Here is a 17,114-nt window from a genome sequence, read left to right as displayed (position 1 = left end):
TTCCTGTATTGGATGTTTTCCTTTATTGGATGCTGTCCTTCCCGTGGTTGTTCCTTCCCGGGAAAAGGCCTGGCTATTCACTGCTTGCGTTGAGAAACTCGTGATGGTGTTCCTGCAGCTATCCCACAATCAAACATTGATGACCTATCCCATGGCTAGGCCATCAATGTAAAAGTAGTGGACAACTTCTACGCTTACAAGCCAGAAATTCGGAATTTTGCCATCTGAAATCCTAATTTGAAAAAGCTGAATGTAGAGTGAATGTGGATATTTGTAAGAATGTGAAGATAGATTTTAACTAGTGATGAGCAAATATACTCGTTACTTGAGATTTCTCGAGCATGCTCGGGGGTCCTCCGAGTATTTTTTAGTGCTCGGAGATTTCATTTTTATTGCCGCAGCTGAATGATTTACATCTGTTAGCCAGCATAAGTACATGTGGGGGTTGCCTGGTTGCTAGAGAATCTCCACATGTACTTATGCTGGCTAACAGATGTAAATCATTCAGCTGCGGCAAGAAAAACTAAATCTCCGAGCACTAAAAAATACTCGGAGGACCCCCGAGCGTGCTCGAGAAATCTCAAGTAAAGAGTATATTCGCTCATCACTAATTTTAACCATTGTTGGATTCACTCTCTAAAGTAGGCATTAGGTAGCGTTCACACAGGCAATGCTGTTTGGTGCAAACAGGTGGGAGTTTTATTAATTTCATAAAACTCCAAGGAATTCTAAACCAAAACAGCCTCAAAGATATCGCAGCAAATAAATATTTCATTTAGCAGGCACATATATGTCAATGTGGGCTCACCCTAACATATTACAGTCCTTTCTCCAAGAGAAACCTTTACACACAGCAGAGGTACGCTCTACCAGTATTGGTATCTCCAGAAGTTTCCAGCACCAAACAGAAGTACTCAAGTCCAGACGTAGTTTACACTGAACAGGCTGCATCTTCCACATGCAGCTCCAACACACAGACTACTAAACTTTTCTAGCTGACCCATGCAGTCTCCATTCACAGAGAGAACCTGCCATGTTTCTCGCCTAGCTATAAGCTCACATTTTGGCTGGTCATTCACCACCAGCACACTCCACTCTGCTCAACTTTCAGCAGACTGACACCCCTAGAGAAAACAGGTCCCTGGTTCTTAGTCAAAGGTTGTCAGATGTATCAAATCAAGACCTGAAGTGCTAGGATTTAACCCTAGGATACCTGACTTTACTACCCCGTGAACTGAACGAATGATCAGTAAATGAGATGAAATAAGTAGATATCTCTGAAAAGATATTACAAAGTTTCTTATTTTCACATCTACTATTGGTGTTCTTTAAAAAAGATAAACAAACGGATACTCTTATGTTACATAATCCAGCTGCTACGAGGCTAGCTTTAACAGGATGTCATAGGTGTAAAGTGATAAAATACAGTATTAGAATGCACCTAGACACAAAGCCTGACAAACACTCCCGTTTCCAACCAATAAAACAGAAAAGGCCTGTAAAAATGATCAAAAACACAAATTATGAGAAACAATGATTAACATAGCCAGGCAGGAATCAAAGTCTAATCCCTATTGATCTTGATTTCAGTTTACTTGCCATACTATAACCCTATACAGCCTAGACCAGTATAAGGATACTTAGACTATTGGGTTCTGTGGTCTTCCAGGATCAGGATGAGATAAGAAGCCTGAGTGCTGAGGACATAATATAGCTGCTGAAATAATCCTTAGTCGTTTGCTTCACTTAGTACATGCCCGTTATTGCCCGTCCCCCTCCCGTCAACCCTTATTCTGACTTACCAAGAGCTCCTTGGCAGATGTCTGTTCTTGTTGCACCATCCACGATAAACTGGGGGTTTGACATAAGTTGCTTCATATCAGAAAAACAATAAGAGGACAAAGAGTTAGGGGTCAGCGATACAACCAACATTCAGAGTAATACATATATACCTCAACAATTTGTAATAACATTATTCTGGACATATTTTTTTCAGAGTTTGCAAAATTCATCATTATACACGAAAATAAGTAAAACACGTAATATAAATGGGTTATTAGCATAACCATAAAATAACGGTACTATTTCCTGCCCTTCTGCTTGACCGACAGCCTCTATGTGGTGTGACTGTAACATGGGTAATCGGATGCAGCGACACAGAGGCACAGAGCAAGGGTTAACAGGGGAGAACAGTTTGATTTAATAATTATAGGGAGGAATCTCCTCGCAGGGAGCAACAGGGGGATAAATCAGGTTTAAAGGGAACCTGTCACCTCATTTTTGAGCTGTGAGCTGCGGACACTGCCTTTCGGGGCTTATCTACAGCATTCTAGAATGCTGTAGATAAGCCCCCAATGTAACCTGAAAGGTAAGAAAAACAAGTTACAGTATATTATACTCACCCGCGAGGCAGTCCGGTCCGATGGGCATCGCAGGTCCGGGTCCGGCGCCTTCCACTTTCATGCGATATCGTCATCTTCCTTGCTTCCTGTCGTGGCTCCGGCGCAGGCATACTGATTTGCCCTGTTGAGGGCAGAGCAAAGTACTGCAGTGCGCAGGTGCTGGGCCTCTCTGACCTTTCCCGGCACCTGCGCACTGCAGTACTGTGCTCTGCCCTCAACAGGGCAGATCAGTACGCCTGCGCAGTTGCTACGTTGTTTTTCTTATCTTTCAGATTAGATCGGGGCCTTATCTACAGCATTTTAGGATACTGTAGATAAGCACCGAAAGGCAGTGGCTGCAGCTCATAGCTCAAAAATGAGGTGACAGGTTCCCTTTAATAACTACAGAAGAACGGAGCAACTTAAGGCGAAAGTTTATGTGTATGTCTGTTTCACTTAGCGTGAGTCCGATGCTTGTCACTTCCTCAGGAATGAAAGCTGGATGCTGGCTGAGGCCGGTGCTGAGGTCTTCAGGCTTCCCCACCTAACAACTCAGTCTTCCCTTTTCTGGCGGCAACGGGCGGTCACCGGTCTGACCCGTTGAGCCCCTAGTCCATCACGCTGCTCTGCAGCCAGGAGTCTCACACAACAATCTCCCGCTCGGCGTGCTCTGCCCTGCTGCAGGCCCGGCGACACCTCCAGGTCCTTCCTGCACTCGTCCTCTTTCGCTACCGTGCGGCCTAACGCTACCCGCATGATGCAGGTCCGTACTTTTGCCTCTCTCTGGCGGGAACCCCATCTCGCTCCCTGTGCAAAATCCCTTCTCTGACTCACCACGCCACCCTCTCTGCCGTTCATGGGTCTTCTCCACAACTCGGTCTTCTCCTTTACATGACTTCAGGCAAAGGAGCGGTCAAGCAAGGAGGCAGTACCAGGTGGGAGTAGAGCTGTAGTGATAGAAGCTTCAGATCTACCATAGTTCTTCAGCCTCATTTGCATATCAATTCAAATGTTAATTTCTCCGTAACATAGAATGTGACTGGCATCTTTCGAAACCCAGGGCAGTTAAAAGAAGCTCAAAAGACTGAACATATGAACAGTAAGTAGTTTTAACATTGAAATGCAAATGTTCATTCTTTGAGAACTTTTTCAGACAAGTTCTGGAGTGGAACCACTGAGAAAAGATGTTGTGTTCACATACCCTAATAATTACTTGTAGACCACCATAACCTCCAAACTTATGAAATCCATAAAAATTCACCAGTCTAGGGCCAATTTCACACATCCGACATTCACAGTCTAAGAATGGACGGAAATGTCTGGACCGGACAAGGGTCTCCATTTATATACCTATGAGGCTGTTGAGTTAGTTTCAGGAGACCCACAGCCATCCCAAACATTGTAGTTGATACTTGGACCATGAATGTTGGAGTTGCAAAGTTGACCTAACCGTATTTAGCCAGCAAACATACTCATTATTTTAAGCCTGTTGGTTTCCACAGTCATCATATAATACATAGTGCCCTTATATAGTGCGTGCCATGGCGCCCTGCAAATAGACGTAGGCACACCGGAGAACCAGAGAGCTTCAGACCATTTCAACCAATTGCAGTAACGACTTGACTATGATTTACTGAATTGTGAAGTGTTCCTTATACAAGTTTTTGAAACAAAAGTCAAACAAATGGGAACATACTTAGACATTTATGAAGACTTTCCATACTAATATAGTGAGGCCGATTCATGAAGCCCTTTTAGCTTGAAAACTGAAGTACTAAAAAAAATAAATAAATAAAAAAAATGCAAATTTTGGTGAGTTTCGGCATTTTTACACCAGGTCTACCAACGTTTTGCAAAGCAAATGTAGCTTAGTCCAACACACATATGAAAAATTGCCAGTTTTTATGAATTCCCGTCCCCTAACAGTCTCTCTTGGGTGAGACACACTGGCAGGTTATTTATTGTGTATATATATATATATAATTGTCTAAGGGGTACTTCCGTCTTTCTGTCGGCAACTTCCGTCACGGAAATCCCGCGTCGCTGATTGGTCTCGCCAGCTGCCTGTCATGGCTGCCGTGACCAATCAGCGACGGGCACAGTCCGATTAGTCCCTCCCTACTCCCCTGCAGTCAGTGCCCGCCGCCTGCTCCATACTCCCCTCCAGTCACCACTCACACAGGGTTAATGCCAGCGGTAACGGACCGCGTTACGCCGCAGGTAATGCACTCCGTTACCGCTGCTGTTAACCCTGTGTGTCTAACTTTTTACTATTGATGCTGCCTATGCAGCATCAATAGTAAAAAGATCTAATGTTAAAAATAATAAAAAAACAAAAAACCTGCTATTCTCACCTTCCATCGTCCGACGATGCGCTCGCGCCTGCCGCCATCTTCCTCTCCCAGAGATGCATTGCGAAATTACCCAGAAGACTTAGCGGTCTCACGAGACTGCTAAGTCTTCTGGGTAATTTCGCAATGCATCCTGGGAACGGAAGATGGCGGCAGCCGCGCGCGCATCGCCAGAGCTCCGCTGGATCCCGGCGGGTGAGTATATAACTATTTTTTATTTATTTTTTATTTTAACAGGGATATGGTGCCCACACTGCTAAATACTACGTGGGCTGTGTTATAAACCGCGTGGCTGCTTTATCCTACATGGGCAGTGTTATATACTGTGTGGGCTGTGCTATATACTACGTGCCCTGTGTTATATACTGCGTGGCCTGTGTTATATACTATGTCGCCTGTGTGCCTGTGTTATATACTGCGTGGCTGCTATATACTACGTGGCCAGTGTTAGATACTATGTGGTCTGATTTGTACTGCGTGGCCTGTGTTATATACTACGTGGCCTGTGCTATATACTATGCGGCTGCCATATACCGTACATACATACATACATATTCTAGAATACCCGACGCGTTAGAATCGGGCCACCATCTAGTCTTTGTAGAATTGAGATGATAAAATATAAGCTGGTAAATATACGTAGACACCAGATCCAGGATTACTATATGTCTATGAAAGGTTGGAAAAAAATGGAATGTCAAAAACGGTAGAATTGGTAAATGACAATGTCCAAAACCTAAGGACTGATGATGTCCATCAAATCTTCCCTACCACGTTCACCTGCTTTTAAAGATCTAGCTGGCGGAAGTCAACCCTCTGCAATGTTTTTGGCTGGAGTTTGATTTTAGCTATCAGAACCAGAAATACTGCTCACCCTAGTAATACCATAATTAGTGTGTATGCATTTTCTTGTCAAACCCATCATTAAAATAGGTTTCCAGATCCCTCATCATTAATAATCTACTGGTTTGTACTGGATTGCCACCTCATCAAGGGACCAGGTTACATGGTACGCATAGAAGTCTACAGAGGTGGGAGGGAGAGGGAAAAAAAAGAGGAGCTACAAAGGCATAAGGTGAAGAAACACTAGAAAGCAGCAACACTATGTGTAATTGTTTTATCTCACACAAGTGATGGATTCACAGATACACTGCTTAGTGCGGCTATAAAGTACAGATGCAGGCCAAGAAACATAGGTGTTTCTTGGCCTGTAAAACAGCTGTGGGATCTCGTGCGTGTGTGTATGGGAGACATCATAGTTGCCAGTCTGTGTCTACTATCTCAGGAAAATTGATAATTAAAGCTAGAGTCTGCAAATGGTTTAGATGGAGAAACAAGAGGAATATGCAGTGCATTGGAAAAATTTTGGGCGGATGTGTAACAGAATTACGTAAAGCAAATTGCTTTTTTAAAAAAAAAAAAAGGAAGTGTTAATGGTTTATCTTTACCAACAAAATGCAAAGTGAATGAACAGAAGAGTAATATAAATCAAAATTTGGAGTGTCCACCCTTTGCCTTTAAACCAGCATCAATTCTTCTAGGTAGCAGAGACTCTCCTGAGCAGAAGATCGATGAAGACTCTGCCCTATGAAGGGCAGATAAGGCTCACAAAACACCGCGAATGGATGGCACATGCGCGGAATTACAGCGCTGCAACTTCATTAATAGATGAAAATTGTCCAGTGGATGACAGATTCCCTAAAAAGAGACAAGCGTCCATAGGGTGACACATTGTGGTAGAATAAGGGTAGTTGGTGAGATGATGGGGTTGTGAATGTCGCAACCCCAATAGTAGCCTGTGTTAAAATAAGCCGCTGCAGTCCGCCATCAGGTAGAAGGATCCCTTCTTCTTCTGCACATTTGTGGATATAACACTACGGTTCAAAAGTTTAGGGTCACCAAGACCATTTTGTGTTTTCCATGAAAACTCATTTTTATTAATCAAATGAGTTGCCAAATGAATTGAAAATCTAGTCCAGACATTGACAAGGTTCGAAAAAGATTTTTATTTGAAATAATAATTTTCTCCTTGAAACTTTGCTTTCGTCACAGAATGCTCCGTTGTAGCAATTCCAGCATTGCAGGCCTTTGGTATTCTAGCAGTTACTTTGCTGAGGTAATCTGGAGAAATTTCACCCCATGCTTCCAGAAGCCCCTCCCACAAGATGGCTTGGCTTGATGGGCACATTTTGCTTGTACCATACGGTCAAGCTGCTCCCACATCAGCTCAATGGGGTTGAGATCTGGTGACGGCGCTGGCCACTCTATTACAGATAGAATACCAGCTGCCGCCTTCTTCCCTAAATAGTTCTTGCATAATTTGGAGGTGTGCTTTGGATCATTTTTCTGTTGTAGGATGAAATTGGCTCCAATCAAGCGCTGTCCACAGGGTATGGCATGGCGTTGTAAAATGGAGTAATAGCTTTCCTTATTCAAAATCCCTTTTACCTTGTACAAATCTCCCACTTTACCAGCACCAAAAGCAACCCCAGACCATCACATTACCTCCACCATGCTTGACAGATGGCGTCAGGCACTCTTCCAGCATCTTATCAGTTGTTCTGCGTCTCATCAATGTTCTTCGGTGTGATCCAAACACCTGAAACTTGGATTCTTCTGTCCATAACACTTTTTTCCAATCTTCCTCTGTCCAATGTCTGTGTTCTTTTGCCCATATTAATCTTTTCCTTTTATTAGCCAGTCTCAGATATGGCTTTTTCTTTGCCACTCTGCCCTGAAGGCCAGCATCCCGGAGTCGCCTCTTCACTGTAGACATTGACACTGGCGTTTTGTGTGTACTATTTATTGAAGCTGCCAGTTGAGGACCTGTGAGGCGTCGATTTCTCAAACTACAGACTCTAATGTACTTGTCTTGTTGCTCAGTTGTGCAGCGGGGCCTCCCACTTCTCTTTCTACTCTGGTTAGAGCCTGTTTGTGCTCTCCTCTGAAGGGAGTAGTTCACACCGTTGTAGGAAATCCTCAGTATCTTGGCAATTCCTCGCATGGAATAGCCTTAATTTCTAAGAGTAAGAATAGACTGTCGAGTTTCACATGAAAGTTCTTTTTTTCTGCCCATTTTGAGAATTTAATGGAACCAACAAATGTATTGCTCCAGATTCTCAACTAGCTCAAAGGAAGGTTCGGTTTATAGGTTCTCTAATCAGCCAAACTGTTTTCAGCTGTGCTAACATACTTGCACAAGGGTTTTCAAGGGTATTCTAACCATCCATTAGCCTTCTTACACAGTTAGCAAACACAAAGTACCATAAGAACACTGGAGTGATGGTTGTTGGAAATGGGCCTCTATACACCTATGAAGATATTGCATTACAAACCAGATGTTTGCAGCTAGAATAGTCATTTACCACAATATCAATGTATAGAGTGTATTTCTGAATCATTTAATGTTAGCTTCACTGGAAAAAACTGTGCTTTTCTTTAAAAAATAAGGACATTTCTAAGAGACCCTAAACTTTTGAACGGTAGTGTAGATTCGAGGATAGGCGGTTAAAGATGACCCCCGGTGAGCCAGTACTGATACTCTGGTAGTACTCTAGGTCTTGGATTACAAACAACCGGCACCTGACGGCTCAAACAAGTCAGTGGCCAGGCAGTCGTGTACCATAATATAGGAATCAGCGGTAGCGGTCAGGTGCTGAATGTTTGTAATCCAAGACCACTACCAGAATGCCAGTACTGGATCGCTGGGGGACAGAAGAGCAGCATGGTCATGTGCAAACGCCTATCCTCTAATATAAAGTCACGTCATACTTACTTCGAAATCCAAAGATGTTCAGCAGCGCTATAAGCTCAGAACGGATAGCAACCAGTGGGATCCAGCTACACTCATCTACCGGGACAAAGAAAATGGAAAGCAGAAAAATGGCGGCGGGTGCTCAGGACTGATGAGTAAAAATGTGAAATATTTGGCTGTAAAAGGAGGCAGTTTGCACACCGACGGGCTGGAGAGCGGTACAATAATGAGTGTCTGAAGGTAACAGTGAAGCATGGTGGAAGCTACTGACTAGTTTTGGGCTGCATAGCAAATGGAGTTGGGGGATTTGGTTCTGATTAATGGTGTCCTTACTTCTGAAAAATACAGGCAGATACTTATCCATCATGTAATGAAGTCAGGGAGATGTCCGATTGTCTTGCTACAGAATACATTTGCAGGCAACAACCCCAAACATACAGTCTGCTATTAAAAGGGGGTATCCAGGACTATATTAATTTTTTAATGTGGATCTAAGAACTAACAGGCAGGTAGTTGCTAACGAACTGCCCGTTCTGCCCACGCAGATCTCTGCCGGCCGAGAGCAGTCACTGACATCACAATGACAGAGCAGCCACTTCTCTTCCGCTCTGCTCTGTGTATGGGGCATGACTGACCTTATCATGCTGATTGACAGCTGGCTCCCCGCTACCTAGCTGCGGAAAGCCAACTGTCGATCAGCATGAGCTCTATTGAGGTAGAGCAGCTGAATCTCCGGCAGAAGTGGTTGGTAACGGCTCTGAACCAGATAGAAAAAAGACATGAGCAACTACCTGCTTGTTAGCTTTTTTGGCTCATAGTAAAAATATGTATGTATGTATGTATGTATGTATGTATGTATGTATGTATGTATGTATGTATGTATGTATGTATGTATGTATGTATGTATGTATGTATGTATGTATGTATGTATGTATGTATGGTTATAGTCCTGGAAAAGTATCTTCAAAGAAAAAAAAAATATCTTCAGTGTAAAAGGAGAATAAGGAGTCCTTGACTTGATACGGCCTCCACAGAGCCCTGATCTCAACATCATCCAGTCTGTCTTGGATTATATGAAGAGGCAGAAGAATTTGAGCAAACTGACATCCACAGAAAATCTGTGGTCAGTTCTCCAAGATGTTTGGTACAACCTCCCTGCCGAGCTCCATCAAAAACTGTGTGTAAATAACAAGTGTACCTAGAAGAGCAGATGTTGTTTTAAAAGGGCGTTCACAACCAAAAAAAATGATTTGATTTAGATTTCTCTTTTGTTACTTTGCATTTTATTAATTGGTAAAAATAAACTATAAAAACTCTTCTATTTTTTTGAAGCATTCTTAATTTGCTAATTTTTGGCTAAGACTTTTACACAGTACTGTAGATCACATAAAGGCCAGAAATAATGTTATTCCTCAAGCACACTCAGACTACAGTTTATTCGAAGCCATCTGAAACGACAGGCAAGCTGTACGCGTCTGCTCACATCTGTCTTGTGGCTTCTGTCAAGAATAGAGGCCAACATGCTCCAATGGGTCGACCATAGGACATCTCCCTGGACTTCATCAGGCTTCTGTAATATGGCTGCATGCCGTGCTGCTCTTGCAGTCATCGTCTCAGGTATGATATATTGGAATACAGGTTTAATTTACATATATAAGGGGGAAAAAAAACAACTTCATCAGTGATAGAAAGGACCTTCATGGTGTAGAACTCCAAAACAGTCAACTGAAACATACAGGAACTTACAACTGGGTGGCTTTTCTTGCCATGCGAGAAGACATGGGTAACGAGGGTCACTAGTAACAGTAGAATGTCATAGATCCGGTTTTTCCTCACACTGCCTGCTCAGTCTTGCTAGGATCCTCCACCTCAGCATTACTGTCAAAGATTAATGGTGTTGTTGAGTCACTTTGGCATGTTCTACCTGTCCTCAGGGTAGAATTCTGAGGTTCTCCAATTATGTTCCGTAGTTAAAAGTAGTAGGAAGATTATTTGCAACAACCATCTGACTAAACCTGAACTAGCAAAGTTTTCAGATTAAAAAATTGGGTTACAATTTACCACCCAACTCCATATGTCTTATAATAGTGAGAAGGATGTTCTTAAGAAGCCAACTCACGGGGGGCATGCTGATTAATAAGCCCTCACACACACAAGCATCTGGGATAGAATGACTTGGTGCCATTTTGCCTCTAGTTTTCTTTCCATGATCATTGGGTTAACTTGGACCCCTAGTGTCACAACTTGAAGCATGTGGGTCCCAAAGCAAGATCCCCAACAGGGCCCCTAACTATCATGGGTCTGTAATAGTATCGGTCCTTTCATAGGAGCTAAATGGGACCTTTTGGGCTCTTTAGACTCCAGGACCCGGGTGCAACAACAACCCTTGCACGAGACAAAACAATAAGACTGAATCCGGATTGAGACATCTAAAGGACACAGAGTAGCAAAAATAGAATAAGAAGGTATAACATTTACGAAGGGTGTAAAGGAACGGTCAATGTCTCTATGAAATCCACTTAGGGGCGGACATATTGGGTCCCAAGAGGAAAGGGGAGGGGGGGGTCAGTAACACCTCCCAAACAGAAGGAAGGAATTGTGCATTATGATGAGCTATTGGACTGTAAAGGGCCCATATAATGTTCTTGCACAGGGGCCCTTTTCTGTCTCACTCCGCCAGCGGATCCACTATTACATTGGATGGAGCTTTCGTACTTATATGACATACCATGCCGTTCACAAAGAACGCACTGCCTCCACCCCTCCAAATGTGAGTGCACCAGCCATTATTTAACCTGTTTTTCAACCGTCCCCAATCAGTTTTGACAACATAACATGCAGAAAAAAAAAAAATTAAAAATGCCGTATTAGTCATAATTCTCTTCCTGTGGGAATCTGATGTTTTACAGCGCAACAATCGACTGCGGAGAACAATAAGAATTTGTTCCATCCCCAAATCTAATGGTAATGGCTGTTCTTCTCATCCTGAAAAAGAGGATTTGTCAATTTTTCTGATTTTGTAAGGACAGGCGTCAATGAGAATGACAACCGTGTGCTGTATTAATAAAGGCAGGGACATAGTGTTGAAGGGATGATAGATAGAAGGAGTAGTTTCAACCAGCACCGAATTCTCTACAGGCACAAATTATTGCTCCCCCATCACAGCCACGTATTCTCAGAGTTGTGCAGGGGGTAAGCGAGCAGTGAGCGCGCACCCATCAGAGTAGAGGGTAAAACTATGGTGGTGCTGCAGATTCCTACGCAGAAAGTAGCAGTCATTGAATTTGTCATCACCATCTGTACTCTGCATAGGCAGCAACCAAGATAATAAAGCTGTCAGTGTAATGAAGAGAGCTGCATAGGCAATGACAGATGCCAAAGGACCGCTCCCTGAGCTTTCTCTCAAATTTCATGTAATGAAAGGAGAGACAGAGACCTGGCTTCAGGTGCGGTCTCAAAATAAAAAAAAAAAAAAAAAGGTGTGTGATAGATAGATAGATAGATATACACACACAAAACACTAATATTACAATAAAATAAGTATTTATGTGCTTTTTCTAACCCTAAGAAGGGTAAAGGCTAGAACTAGCTAGAGTTAGGACCAATATTAATGTTAGAACTAAGGATTAGGATAAAATCTAAGGTAATAAAATTGTTACGGTATGTCAACAAAATAATTAAAAAAATAAAATAAAAAAAAAGTAAAAAAACTGACAACTCACTACGCCACAGCATAAACCTGCATGCACACGTTCCAGATTTTTCGCGTTTTTATCGCTATAAAAACGCGATAAAACGCATCCATTAAGAATACTATTAAAAGAATGCAATCCGGAATTTTGGTGCACATGTTGCATTTTTTTCCACAAAAAAAATGCATCGCTGTAAAAAACGCAGCATGTTCATTAATTTTGCGGATTTTTCGCGGATTTTCCGCTATTTAATGCATTGGGAACCTCCGGGAAAAAACGTGAAAATCCGCACACAAAAAAAACGCGCAAAAAAACACATGCGGATTTCCTGCGGAAAAAGTCTGGTTTTGTTCAGGAAATTTCTGCAAAGAATCCTGACGTGTGCACATAGCCTAAAGGTAAAAGAAAAGGTGCAGCAGAATTTTTTTTTTAGGGAATACAAGTGTTTACTACACCATGTGTCAGGAGAGATGACAGGTCCTCTAGGAGACTCCAGCACATGTCTGAGTCACTCCGTCTACAAGAGCCGTACCGCAGTTGGCATGTATTACAATGGGTGGGGTGCGCGGCTCGTATCTACTCTTCTCTATTTCTCGTCTCTCTGCCAGGGAAAAATATTTTTTCATCACTAGGAACTTTGTTATAATGAATAGAAAGTCGAGCCTTCATTGGTGGCTTCTGTAGCAGAAAGTTGTGGAAAATTATGAAAAATTGCTTTAAAAAAAAAAAAAAAGACTTCTGATCAGATACAAAACTGTAAATAGTCTCTTAATAAATCATATATTCACCAAAAATAAAATAAAAATGTATTTCCTTCATGTTACTTTAGTTGAGCTCTATGGACTCCAGGAAACATAACTTGGTGGGATTTTGTTTAAAGGGAACCTGTCACCTGAATTTGGCGAGACCAGTTTTGGGTCATATGGGCGGGGTTTTCGGGTGTTTGATTCACCCTTTCCTTACCCGCTGGCTGCATGCTGGCCGCAATATTGGATTGAAGTTCATTCCCTGTCCTCCGGAGTACACGCCAGCGCAAGGCAATCTTGTCTTATGCAGGCGTGTACTACGGAGGACACAGCATGAACTTCAATCCAATATTGCGGCCAGCATGCAGCCAGCGGGTAAGGAAAGGGTGCATCAAACACCCGAAAACCCCGCCCATATGACCCAAAACTGGTCCCGCCAAATTCAGGTGACAGGTTCCCTTTAAAGGGCAGCGATAGGTTTAGAATAACTTTATAGAAAACTCAGAAAATGTATTTAGGTAAGTTACCTGCTATATAGTTTGCTAACAACTCGCACTTTGGCTGCTTTGTTTTTGCTCCGTTCCCTTCCTTAGGGCAGAGCTGTGATCGGTGACTACTGCTTAGCTCCAGTGCACACAAGGAGTCTGAGACACGCCCCCTGCCTCGTCATTGGTTCAGGCTGTTGCTCTCCCCTGCAGCTCTGCATCCTCTGATTGGCTGAGACCCTCGGCCCCTGCTCTGAGCCGAGTCATGCTACTGTGCTCTGACGACGGCAATGGAGGAGATGGAGAAATTCATTTCTCCACCTCCTCCGCTGTGCGAGAGGCTCGGAGCACAGACGCGTGACATTCGGCTCCTGCTCGCAGCAGAGCAGGGGCTAAGGGTCATTAGCATATCGCATCCGATGCCATACGCAAGTGTGACCCCGGCCTAAGATGGAGCCTGGAGGATCTCTAAACATATTAGGGGGTGTGCACATGTTGAGAAATTGCAGCAAATTTTACTGCACAAAAAAACAAAATGTTGGCTGGAGAAATGCTGCGTATTTTTGATGATTTTTTTCCCCTGTCCATTTGGGCCTAATTCACACGTTCAGTATTTTACATCAGTATTTGAACGCTACGTCTACGTAAAAAAAAAAAAAAGAAATCCATGTCCATCAGATTTCTGAAATCTCATAGACATAGCTGGTACTGTCAAATGCAGCTAAAAATTAGCATTAAAAAAATGCAACGACCCCCCCACCCCGAGTGTGAACTAAGCCTAAAAGTGCAGCAAAAAAAAAGGCACATAAAGGAAAGCTGTTTGGATCATGACGAGTCTGTAAAATTAGTCACACGGGTTCTTACCGTAGGCCTGACCCATTTAACTCCGTAGGTCTTGGATGAGTTTGGCCCGAGTTCCTTAAACCCCAGGGAGTACTGAGTAGGAGGAAAGGTCTCATCCTTAAAGAGAGTTCCACTCTGTAAACACTCCTGCTGAATCCGGTCAAAATCCTGCCCTAAAAACTTCACGGCGTTTTCATGCTTCCCTATGCCCAGCTCTTGGTCCCGTTGCTTCTGCAGCTGGGCAGAGATCCCTGTAGCGTACACTGGAACAATCTCTTCCTCAGACATCTTGGTTTTCCTGCAGATCCGAGTTCACTTCTGACAAATAGAAAAAAAAATAGATTGAAAGACCCTAATTTTTATACTTCATCTATTAATTTGATTATTATGTTCACAGGTTAAAGGAGTTTTCCAAAACTGGAAATAAGAATAAAACTGTGCCTTACTCACCCTCTCTGGGTCCATCACTGAATCTTGCTCCCTGTTACTGTCTGGAGCGCAGACGACACATTGACAACACTGCAGCCAATCAGTGACCTTAACAGCTATGAGCTGCTCATGCCGTCCACTTGGGCAGAGCCACTGACCGACTGCAGGGCTGTCTATGGGACATCAGCAATGCAGACGATAACAGTCGACTTCGGGAGCAGCAGTGGAGACTCATCGCTGGACCTGGGGAGGGTGAGCAAAGTACAGCTTGAGATGGGATCTTGGGAAAATTCCCACATGGAGTACTTTTTTGCAAAAGGTTCTGCAACTATCCAATCCATCTGAAACCTGTATAGGACCAATTTTCAGTTGCAGAATTTTCTGCATCAAAATCTGCAGGGTGTGAATTCACGCCAAAGTCATGCTCCACATAGGAAAAATGGATCCTGTTTTATGTGGAAATAGGTCGGCGTTTTACCTTTCTTACAAAATGAAAGTGATTTCCTGAAAATTCATGCCCACTGGACCTTAAAAGACAAAGTGGAACTTAGCATTTTTTGGTGATTTTTTTCCCCCCCTCAATAGACTTCTATGGGGAACCTGAAAAATGTATGTAAAATCACAAGTGTGTTGCAGGCTGCAATAAAAAAATATAATATATATATATATTTTTTATTATTCCTGCTTCGAGCAAGGGGTTGGCCAAAATGACCCAGGAGGTCCCTTCCATCTCTACCATTCTATGATTCTATTGACCAATTCTATTGACCAAAGCATAAAAATTTGAAAAAAAAATAAATAAAAAAAAAACAAAACAGAAACACAACAAATAGTGCCGACACCTGTATAGAAAGTAAAAAAAAAAAAAAAGTATTTTCGCTGGGTGGGAACAAGTTCAACAGACCAGCAGTGCATATCGGCCACCAGAACAGGTTTTCTGCCTTAGAGGCTGAGAGCTGGTTACAAAAAACGCCCTCATATTAAATTCCACTACTGCTCTGTGCCAATCTTTTTGCATGTGTTTTATTTTACATAAACCAATCCCTGGGAAGTTTTCGCATTTTCTGGGTGAGGCAGGGGCTGGCGAGTCCTGCCCGCATCCTCCATGATACTTTTTGTTTACAAATAGAGCAATTATTATAAATATGACATGTATTCTGAGTGCAGCGTTACCTCACCACATTGAGCACCGTTCACTGACTCGGATGTGCTGTTCTTTTCCATTACAATCTTGGAAACCATAGTTTTTGGGGGGTTTTCAGTCCTTTATGGAGAAAGGAGCCACTACTTTTATACTATTGTGCAGTATTTTGATACTACTCTAATGGAGGTTTTTTACATAGGACTGCAGTTTTAGCAATACAGAAACAAAAAGAGTTAATCATAATATTCGCTCTGCCTGATCTCGGAGTCAATAAAAGCTATGGCCACATACACATTGTCTGAATGTTATGTTTCCATTCCATTTATGTAACTAATGGAACAGAACATTGGAGAAGGAGGATATGTTTTTGTAAGAAGGTTGAGTTTCTTGTTACAAAAACACATCCTCCTCCCAATGTTCTGTCTACTCCCTCCTAAATCTAAAAATATCCCTACAAAGGGAGGGTCAGCGCTGAGACCCTTTTGGGGTCCCTTTTTGCCACCTACCTTTGCTGCTGACCCTGGCGGCTGCTGGTGAGGGTCTCCTGGTGTGTGACACACTGCAGCTTTGCAGTCTCACCCTTCCTGGTCAATCTTTTGGCTGTGCTGCTCTTGCTGCAGTCTCCTCCCTGCTCTGCCAGTCTCTCAGGCACTCCCTGGGGCTGTCTCTCAGAAGGCACTCCCTGGGGCTGTCTCTCAGAAGACACTCCCTGAGCCTGGCTCTCCCAGCAGCTGGCTCTCTGCTGTCAGCTGCTTTTGGTGTTTCCATCTCATGCATCTGGCTGATTACAGTCATCCTGTCTCCACTGTCAGTGCTGCAGACAATCAGCTCTTCTACTTTGCCTGATGCCATCCCTAACAATAATCCCTGTCCTGTTTACCCCTAAGGTCTTGTTCACACCTAGCGTTTTAGCTGCTTTTTTATTTTTCCGTGCTTAAAAAACGTAGACTGTATGCACATGTTCCTTTTTTTCGCGTTTTTTTTTTTTTTATGCACAGATTTGGCATAAAACCTGAAGAATTTCCTAGTCCCAGCAAAGTGAACGTGAATCCTGACATCTGATGCACGCGTTGCTTATTTTTGCCTTGCAGATTTAAATCTTTTTCCGAGTTTTTTGCTGCAGATTTCACCCATAGTAATAAGTGGGGAAAAATCTGCTACAAAAAATGTTTAAAAAAGTGGCCAAAATGCACGTAATTTACTCTGCGCCATTTCTGCACCAAATACTTAATATGTACACATACCCTTATTACAGTAGCAGCAAAATTAATGGGATTTCTAAAATAGTG

At 42.8% G+C, this 17,114-nt stretch overlaps 1 protein-coding gene across 1 annotated transcript in view; it reads right to left on the bottom strand.

Annotated features, from left to right (window-relative positions):
- Nucleotides 1-16,554, bottom strand: part of CAPN1 (calpain 1) — a 51,915-nt gene extending 35,361 nt beyond the window's left edge. The window contains exons 1-3 of the mRNA XM_077287692.1: nucleotides 16,332-16,554; nucleotides 14,274-14,570; nucleotides 1,803-1,872 (exon numbers count right to left, since the gene is read on the bottom strand). Of these exons, the coding sequence (XP_077143807.1) occupies nucleotides 1,803-1,872; nucleotides 14,274-14,540 (337 nt within the window). The 5' untranslated portion in view covers nucleotides 14,541-14,570; nucleotides 16,332-16,554. The remainder of the gene's footprint in view (nucleotides 1-1,802; nucleotides 1,873-14,273; nucleotides 14,571-16,331) is intronic.
- Nucleotides 16,555-17,114: the final 560 nt, after the last annotated feature.

Source organism: Ranitomeya variabilis, chromosome 2, assembly GCF_051348905.1.
Source record: "Ranitomeya variabilis isolate aRanVar5 chromosome 2, aRanVar5.hap1, whole genome shotgun sequence".
Taxonomy (NCBI): domain Eukaryota; kingdom Metazoa; phylum Chordata; class Amphibia; order Anura; family Dendrobatidae; genus Ranitomeya; species Ranitomeya variabilis.
Note: the sequence above shows the minus strand (reverse complement) of the source record. Positions and strands in the feature narration are given on the sequence as shown.